This window comes from Lytechinus pictus, chromosome 3 (assembly GCF_037042905.1).
Source record: "Lytechinus pictus isolate F3 Inbred chromosome 3, Lp3.0, whole genome shotgun sequence".
Classification (NCBI taxonomy): Eukaryota; Metazoa; Echinodermata; class Echinoidea; order Temnopleuroida; family Toxopneustidae; genus Lytechinus; species Lytechinus pictus.
Genome location: NC_087247.1, coordinates 32238036 through 32248313, shown reverse-complemented (window position 1 = coordinate 32248313; position 10278 = coordinate 32238036). Strand labels below are relative to the sequence as shown.

The window sequence follows — 10278 nt, the reverse complement described above, 5'->3', positions numbered from 1 at the left end:
AGAAAACCGTGGGAAAGGGTGAAATATATTATTTTTCTATAATCATGTCAATATCTTGAAACGCTCGCGTCTTGTTTTTAGAAAATTTGTGCCATACGCAATTTCGTGCCCTCTAATTATTAATTTTTTGTGCCTTATTTCACCACTGACAACAGTGAAGCCTTGGAACCAAATTTATGTCATATTATCCTATGAATAGGATGAGTTCGTTGGCTCCTAGCGAAAAGCCTAATATACTGCATAAATACACGTTACATGAGGCTCTTCTCGGCTTGGGTTACTCATTAACTGCAGCGTACGGGTGAGAAAAAGAAATACGAGTAGACATCAGTGTCAGGTGAAAATCGATGGTTTTCTTTGGACATGGTGAAAAGGGCGGGAAATGAAACAGGCGGGTAACAAAGTAGCCTAGTGTTGTAGGTGCATGGTTAGTCGTAGGGTGCTACATTTCATGAAGCTGTTTGTAAGTTACATACAACTGCCGACCCTTTCTTGATAAATGATGATGTGTAACATTACGATCAGATTTATGAAACACCTAATGTATATCAGAGGCACTTACTTGGGATGCAACTGACATAAAGGCGGGGGGGGGGGGAGGGGGGACTGCGAAGAACTAGAGAAAAAATGCCCGGGAGAGAAACAAAACACGTTGTTTACGATTTAGAAGTAGTATGTTGACATTTTTCTTTCAAGGACAGATCAGCGAAAGCACGAACAAATAAAATTCGTTGAAAGACATCACATTGCAGTGTTGCACTAGATTTTTATCATCTTAAAATTATGAATACATTGCAGGGATAAGCGCCTGCATTTTGTATAAGGGGCAAGTCTTTCATATAATTTATTTAACTTATATATATATTATTATCACGGTCCAAAATCTCTCCTTTATACACCCACCCTTCTTTCTTACATCTTTTTCTTTACCCCCCCCCCCCCCCATTTAATACTTTAATAAAAAAATCTTGTGGCGGTCTCCCCCTGCCCAAATGCCCCGTTGAGGTGCCACCTTGATACGGTTCACCATTCGAATTTTAAGAAAAAACAACAACTCATTATTGGCCAAGATTGAATAGATCAATGGTCAGACTTTTGGGGTCCAGTGTCCCCACGCCCCCATCTATAGGTCATCTATGTAGATTTTCATTTACCAGGCATTCCAATAGCAAAGACGACGGCAGTATACGCCACGGTTGTGATGGTGAAATCATTCACATTTTAACTGATTTTTCTCTTTTGGTTTGTAGGTCACAATCACCCCTAGCACAGTTGTATGGTTCAAAGGCTACCATGGAATATCATCACTTTAATCATGCAGTCATGATCCTTAGTAGCCAGGTAAAAATTCTTTCTATGTAATCATCAAGTGGTATATCACCTGAATTTGAGGTTTCATTTTAATCATGACCCCATAAAATGTTACTATCGGATTTGTATTTCATCCGAAACGGTTGGGGCGAGAATTTTTTATTTACGTAATGTTTATTTATTCATCATATATATTTGATTATATATTTATTTTTATATTTATTGATCTATCTGTTTATTCATTGTTTACTTATCCATTTTATGTGTTTTGCTTGGAAAGGTATTACCTAGATCAGTAGAATAATCATTGACGTAAACTGCAAACAGTAGCGGTCTTATTGTCATGAATGTTAAGCCTTGCGGAACTCTGTATAGTCATGGAGAATATTTCTATCCATGGAATCAACTGAAACGAAAAGGAAAAAAAAAAAAAAAGAGAAACACTGTAGATGCTTATTTAATGGATATGATCAGATGGGAAGGAATAACTTATAAAAAAATATGTCCTATTATGTTAAAGGTATGATCATCATAGCCGGATGCAGAATTTGATACGGGGGGGGGGGGTTGAACACACAAAGCGAGTGGATGAAGCGACCGAATTAACCAACAAGATCGTTTGTTGGGCTTTTGCATTTGAAAGTTTGAAAAGAAGGCCTTAGTGGACATTTTACGTGTACTTTTGTTACAATTTTCAGATAGATTTTTAAAATTTGAGAGAAGTGTCAGTACAGCGTCAATAGAAAATACTAACCCACATATTCACAACCGTGGTGTTAAATAATTGTATACATTGGTGCTTTGCAACCCAGTTGCACAAAAAGTTAATATTATGATAACTTTGCCATCCAATGGTATACTTCCATGAAAACCCTGGTTTCGATTGTCTATTGAGCATTGCTACCATGGCAGTTACCATTGGATTACAAAGTAACAATGCAATAGTAATTTTTATCCACCGGGATAAAATTGAAAACCCTATTAAAACTCAAAGGTTTCACGTTCCTCTTTCATCTTCAGGGTCATAACATCTTCGGGAACCTGTCATCTGAGCAATACAGCGAGGCAATGAATATTCTCAAGCATTCAATAATCTCAACTGACCTCGCTCTTCACTTCAAGTAAGTCTTTCTCTTATCTACTCCAACATGCTCAAGGGTCGCCAAATTAAAACAAAACAACCTCGTGTATCTTCTCTCATTTCGCCCATAGTGCCTTGTTTCTTGAAAGGGTATATAGGTTTGGAGGCGTGGTATATATAGGCGAAGTTGCGCCATGTAGTACATTAGGTTTTTCAGACCGACTCGATCACTAAAATATCCGTAAATTTATGAGAACTTGTACAGGGAACAAAATATAATCATTGATTATAAATAGTATATATATATACATTATATACATATATATATATAATTATTTTCTACATTCCTATCCACCTGTCCACTATCCGTTTGTTCTCATCCAACGTGCTCTAATAAATTAATCCTAAGTTTGTCTACTAACCATTTGATATTAGACATTTGACATTTAGCCAAATTACCAAATACATTTTGTCTAATTTATGGGTAGTATATACTCATTTTGCCTGTGTTCTTTTACCCCACTCAATCTATATGATTAAATGAACTTTTAATCTTACCAGTATTTGTATGACAAAATGCAACTGAAGGAAAAGTAGACGAAATGGTCATGAGACCATCGGGGCATTAGACTAAATGACAGTTCGACCAACTGAGTATTAGACCAAAATGATACTTGGACCAAACTGTTATCTGGTAATTATACCAAATTGATATCAGACCAAGAGGGTTTAGCGGCCATATATTAAAGGTGTTAGATGATCAGGGGCCCGTTGCATAAAACATTTGCCATAAAAAAAACTTTTTTGCCAGAGCTTTTTAATGTGTAATTTTTAATGGCATAATTTTGTTTGCCAGAGTTTTTTAATGGCAAAAGTTTATGGAACGGGACCCTGAATTTGACAATCTGCTACACTGTAAAAAATGAAGTGCTAATGTAGCACTTCCAGTGATTATATAGTGACTGCACTACCAGTGCTGATGTTCTAGTTCAAATTTAAACTAGAAAATCAGTACTCGAAGTGCAGACACTATACAAGCACTGTAAGTGCTAAATTAGCACTTCATTTTTTACAGTGTAGCAACCAAGTTTAGATACAAAGCAATTTTGAATCAGTCTGAAATAGACAGTGGACTCGTTCTTAAATCATGTGAGTGAGTGAAGAGAGCGAAAAACGGAATAGACCTTTTCACATGGATAATTGTGTATAAATTTGACCAAATAATTCATTTAGTGATACTTCAGTTGAAAGTGTGTGTTGAAAAATATTTATCTTTTCAATATTATATGTCTGAAAGTGTGATTAAATCTAACTTGCCATTCTGATTTAACTTATTTTCAGAGTTCGGGGTCAATTCTTTGAGATGATAAGAACTCAAAATCATAGCTGGACAGCATCACATAACAAAGAACTTCTCAGGTAACTTATTAACAGTCACACCAACAAGCCCGATACACTGAAAAAAAAACTCCGTTGTTGATTTAACACCAGCCCGGAATCTATATATGTCCACACCAGAGAAGTGTTAAACAACACCAGTTTGATTTTGGTCTAACACCAGATATGTGTTTATACAACACAAATTAGTTTTGAAACAGCATCGGTTTGATTCCAAACTGGTAAATACTTCTTTGGTGTGGACATATAGATTCTGGGCTGGTGTTAAATCAACACCGGAGTGTTTGCAGTGTACTAGACCGAACAACGCTATATCATTTGCTTGAATTACATAGACCTACTATTGATTGGTTTGGATCCGATTTTCATTGTCGTGACTGTGACATTTGTTGCAATAGATGGCTTTGATTAAAGCATAATTCTAAATCTATTTCTTTGTTTATTTTATTTGCATTTTTTTACACAGGGTAGCAATGTAAGTTACAAAACCGCTGTCTACAACTCCACTGTTCGCATGATAACATACAAATTATCACAATTAGATCAGAAGTATGAATATAATTAATAGCACAATTTGTTATATATATGTACACATATGAAATTACGTAAAATAATCTAAAAGACACATAACAAATATATCTTACAATCTAACCAGTAAAACATTGTAATTCCAAAGGAATAAAAAACCCTAACATCAGAATAAACCGAAAGCTAACTCCCACATATTTTTATTAAACTGGGCATTAAATTCATATCGCCTACAAGAAAAACTCTGTAAACAATAATATCATTTGAGATTATTCAAAATGTGAGGGCCGGGGGGAGGGAATTAAATGATTTGTAACTAAAATCCTGAAGAAAACATGAAGGGTATAAAATATAGGAGAGCCTACATTGTAAACAACCTAATTCATATCTAATTCTTTACCAAAATGCTTTACGACATAGAGTGGTAGTAATTGAAATTTCTTTTCTTCATATCCCTACAAAGGATTACGACTTGTTACGCATGCATTATAACCTCATATAATCATTCTACATGATTATGAACACATATATCATATTTTTCTTATCACGAAATTTTCTTAAGCATGATATTCTGAGGGTGCGTTTTGGGGTTTTAAAGCGCTTTTAGTGCAACTATATATAAGTAGATTGCCATAGGTGCATTAACATTCCTTTGGCAAGAATTTTGGTAGCCCATCCCCTTTCTTATTCAAAATAATTACAGATGTTGCAACCAAACAATACTGCTCTACAACTTAGTACAATTAAAATTCGAATCACATAGATCTAGAAATATACTGATCAGTACCATGGTTGAACTAGATTAGAGCCCCCTCAACCCCCCCCCCCCAAAAAAAAAGATCAAATTTAAAACGATAAGCCAAAAATAAAAACAAATGAATGAATGAATAAATAGATGATTAAATAAATAAGTTAATGAATGAATAAAAATATAATCCAATAAATGAATAGATAAATCAATAAATTAATGAAAATGAAATGTAAATACAATCAAACAAAAACAAGAAATTAAATAGTTAAAGAAGTCTAAGGAACGATTGATGATTGTGTCACTCGTTATGATGTTATGTTGGCTATGTTACTGCATAAATCATCATTTCGCATTCTCGTTCATCTAATTCATCGGAATTAGATTTTACTGATTACTAAAAAAAATTTCCTAGAACTCAAAATTTGATATCTCTGTCGAAATGCTTATTTTTAGGCTAATAATTATGTTGAAAACTCTTGTTTTGTTACATCGACACACAGGTCAATATTGATGACAGCAAGTGATGTCGCTGCGAGCACAAAACCATGGAGGATACAGCAGAAAGTGAGTCATAAAAAAAAGAAAATTACAATTTTAATTCCTTGAAAATAATGCTTTAAAGAGTGGAGTGAGTTATCTGCATTTATAATGTCAGCTAAAAATGAAACATAAAATAATATTTGTATCTCCACGCAACGAGTTACAACGAGTTTTTGATAATCCTTCTACATCTACTAAAGATCCACCACGTTTTTTTTTAATTTAGGGCCTTTTTTCATAAAGAGTTAAAACTATGGTAACCTTTATTGTGATTGGCTACCGAGTCCTGTTATGGCAGTTACCATGATAGTTGTCATAATGGTAATGTTACCATAGTTGTAATTCTTAATCAAACATGCCATAAAGGAATCATTCTTGAAATATTGAAATTCGGTCGAACAAAATGAACTCTCATTATAGGATCAGGGAGTACAGAAAAGCTCCAAAAGTGATCGTAAATTATATTTATTCGCCTTAGACCTTCATTTAGGCTCGATTCTATAATTATGTTACAGTTCTACGCTCCCGACTGCGATAAACAACCTGCATACTTACCCTTTTATATTTCACGAGATAATCTCTACACTTTCTTCTTATCACTTTACTTTAAGATTGCTGAACTAGTGACAAGTGAGTTCTTTGATCAGGGAGACATGGAGAGAAACGAACTCAAGATCGAACCAACGGTAAGGGTCTTAGCTGAGCAGGGCGTTCAGTGTTGGCAAGATTGGTGTTAGAAGTAAGGTGTTAATGTCTAGCCGACTTTAACACCAGCCACAGCACCACCGAACTTGAAATAAGGATCGTGTTTGAAATGACTTCACAACGTGTTGAGCTATCAATTGATCTCACTGTTGCCAGGTGATTTCAAGCTCAGTGTTGACACCTGGGACCCGTCTTACAAAGAGTTGTGATTGATCCGATCAATTGCAACTATATGGACGGCCAGCAACGTCAACATCTATTATGCATGTTTGGTCGAAATATTTTCTAGCTTTGATGTATATTCATGCATTCATTGTTTTCTCGAAAATTCACGATGCTTCTCTTTGTTTGCAAATGACATTGTGCAAATTTCCTAAAGAAAAAATTATGACACTGATGGATTTCAATAGAGTTACGATAAATTTGATCAATCACAACTCTTTGTAAGACGGGGCCCAGGTGTTGGTGTTTGGCTGTTTTTTTACACCAGCACCGAACTTGAAATAAGGCTGGAGAATAATTTCAATGCCAGATGTTAAGGTATTACTGATGTTTTTCATATCATTTTTTCTAAACCAACAATTTTGTCTTGTGGGTATTCTAGAAGCAAAAGACGGGATAACAATTATGTCGCGCGTCATTGAATAGGCAACTAGATAGATAATCGGCGCATTATTATTGTTCTATTATTTTTCGTTTTAATTTCAGTCTATGTTTGATCGAAGTAGGAAAGATGAGCTCCCAGAAATGCAGCTTGGTTTCATCGACGGAGTCTGTATACCACTCTATGAGGTAGGTTATGTTAAAGTTCTCTATGCCTAACGGGGCAAAATTCTGGGCTTATGACCCCACTGAAAAATGACTAGGAAAAAAAAGGATTTGGAGGAGACCCCTGGATCAGCGCCTGTCTATTCTTGAAATATCAAGAGAGAAAGGATAGAGGCCAAAGGCCGCCATTTCACAAAAATGGTTATGATACTGCACCATCATTTGTTATATCTACTAAAACTATTTCTTCAAGCCAAAGTAAGCTGGGACTAGGTGGGGCCCCGTTGCCATTTTGGTAACATTCATGGAAGGCCTGATTATTATTGGCTGCAGAGCCTTGTTATCATGATAGTTGGAACTTAAGTCATCCTGATGATAATAATATTCTATGAAACGGGCGCCTCGCCCTATTTCATAAATTATATAAATTTTACGATAGCTGTTCAAAAGTTGCTGAAATAGTGATATCTGATTGGTTGAGAGCAATAGCAAGTTCATGAGGCGGGTGCTCTATATACCCACGATTAAATCCACCATTTTACGTTTATAGCCCAATCAATGCATGTGATAATAAACATTAATTTACGCTATAAACACGTATGTTACATGAATACTTTCATTGATTTCTTTTTATTTTTAAGTAGTCTCTAACGATTATATTTGTATTTCTTTTTTTTATTTGATTTTTTTTTCATGCAGTCTCTCACCCATGTCTCAATCAAGTTCAGACCGATGTTGGACGGTGTACGAGCCAACAGACAGAAATGGTATGATCTGAATGAACAAAGGAAGAGAAGGAAAAAGAGCTCTTATCTCAACTCCAAGCAAGGGAGTGTTTAATCTCCAGGATCAAGGACTATAGAAATAAAATATGGTTTATTTGTTATAACGTTGCGTCTTGTTGACAAGGACTAATAAACATCGGAAGTGACTGAATGACCCTTGACCTCGCATACAAGAAAGAAACGCTTCTGACAAAAACGTTCTTCGAAAGTCGAATACCTGGATTACAATGGATTTAATACATGGAATTGGATTAATTCAATTACCGGAAATAATTGGATGACCCTCTATCCAAGAAAGAAGCGTTTCAAACCCCAATCTGTTCGAAAATTCGAATACATTGATTATTACTGGAAGTGGTAGCAATCCTTTATCCCGTCTAGTTGGAACGTTCATTTGAACAGTTTTCAGCGACAACAGAAATAATTTTTTTATTAATTCTACCTAATCTTGATTTGCATATTTTTATGAAGATTGTGGTAAATAAAGTTTCAATTTAATTCCAATTTCAAAATATTCATTTTCATTTTTGAGTAATAAATATAACAACAAACATAATTATAATTATATATGAATTTACAAAACAGATTAAAAGTCAAAGATATAAATCAGTAATAAATAATATTGTAATAAAATGTTCAATAAATAGATAAATCATTGTTTCAATATAACTTTGGTAATTAAACGAATTACAGATTATAATTAAAATTTCGTGAGATTTTGGTATGTATAGGGGGTGGAGGACGGGGGCAACCCACTCCCATAGACTGCTCTATGAAACACGAAAATCGTCAAGAGCGGCTCATATCAAAAGATGAAAGTTTCTGAAGAATTTTGCATATACAATGTTCAATACTTTTATAAATTGAAAAAAGGATGAACAATATTGTGCAGTTCTTTATCAGAAACTGGAAGTTTCACGAGAAAATGATTTTGTCACAAACTCGTGATCAAGAAACTACATCGTCATTTCAATCAACAGCTGTACACCACATTCATTGACCGCGGAACCCGGGGGCTGGGGGCTTCAGTCCCCACTTTTTTTCCAAAACCGTATGCAAAAACGTAAAAATGACCATCTGATTGTGATTTGTTTTGCATGGTCAGCTCCCCTTCCCCTTCAAACTGTTCCGTGGCTTCAGATTTACTTCAGCTTCAGAAGTAACACTTCCGTGTTCTTGGCTTCATCCAACAGATTTTTTTTTTGTATTCCCATGATAATAACAACAATAATAATCAGAATAATTTCAATTCGATTCATTTCATTCATAAAAAATGTACATATACATAGTAAAATAAATAATGATATGGGAATGCTGAGACAGCTTAAAAAGAAACACGTGATAAAATGATAATGATGATAATAATAGCATTTATTTATTCACATAAAAAAACATTCCTTGCAGCACGTACCTGAATCACAAATTATTTCAAACAAGATCGATGATGCACATAAAACATCTTTTTTTTTGTTCTGTCAAGAGGTTGAATGAAAAGAATATGAAGACTTTCTTGAGGAGAAATACGATCGAATAAATGATTTGATGTGAATATTGTAATAAACAATATGAATGTACATATTTGTTATATGAGAAATCAAACTTATAATAAATGTATAAAAACATTTTATTACCTACGAGTACTTTCATTTCTTATTCCCAATAATTATTATTATAACATTCAATAAATTATGGTTTTAAAATGATTTACATGTTTTTATTTCTGACCTATAATCAAATCTATCATAGCTTTCAATATGTGATATCATGTGCTATAAGTCGATTGGCATGGTTTGAAGAAAATTATCAATTTTCACACTTTATCATACCAAATATGCGAATTATGTGATTGATTAGATGTTGTACTTTTTATATAACATATTGCGTCATTTAAATCTCTCACTGATAAAATTGTATCAATGAATTAAAATTTAGAATCATTTTTGTGGGTGGGTGAAGGGACTTTCCTAAAATCATCTCAAATAATTAAAGTTTGCATTCCAAACTAAACGGAATCTGTTTGTATCGAAAGACAATATAACATGCGCCCAATAACTGTTCGCTTTCTGCGACCACGCCTCTCCTTCCGTCGGCACGTTTCCGACTTCCTCTTCAGTTCAGTTTTTGGCGCCAAGGCTGGGGGCCGTTTCATGAAGCTGTTCGTAAGTTAAGAGTGACTTTAAGAACGACTGGTGATCCTTTCATACGCGCTAATTGATCACCAATGAACATTCAATAGTGATTATCATTTAGCACAAGAACGGATCACCAGTCGTTCTTAAAGTCGCTCTTAACTTACGAACAGCTTTATGAAACGGCCCCCAGATCATCTACGTGGCTCCACTCCTATATATCATTTTACCTGGTGTACTGTCAGTCAGAGCCAGCTGAGCCCGGGACTCGTGTCGGGCAGG

At 34.7% G+C, this 10278-nt stretch overlaps 1 protein-coding gene across 1 annotated transcript; it reads left to right on the top strand.

The window, feature by feature from the left end:
• The first annotated feature begins 200 nt into the window (after positions 1-200).
• On the top strand, positions 201-9494 carry LOC129256366 (dual 3',5'-cyclic-AMP and -GMP phosphodiesterase 11A-like). Its single transcript, XM_054894597.2, has 8 exons — positions 201-301; positions 1251-1341; positions 2332-2432; positions 3734-3811; positions 5570-5633; positions 6221-6295; positions 7023-7106; positions 7782-9494. Exons 1-8 carry the CDS (start codon positions 201-203, stop codon positions 7920-7922), a joined length of 735 nt encoding a protein of 244 aa, XP_054750572.2. The 3' UTR covers positions 7923-9494.
• Positions 9495-10278: the final 784 nt, after the last annotated feature.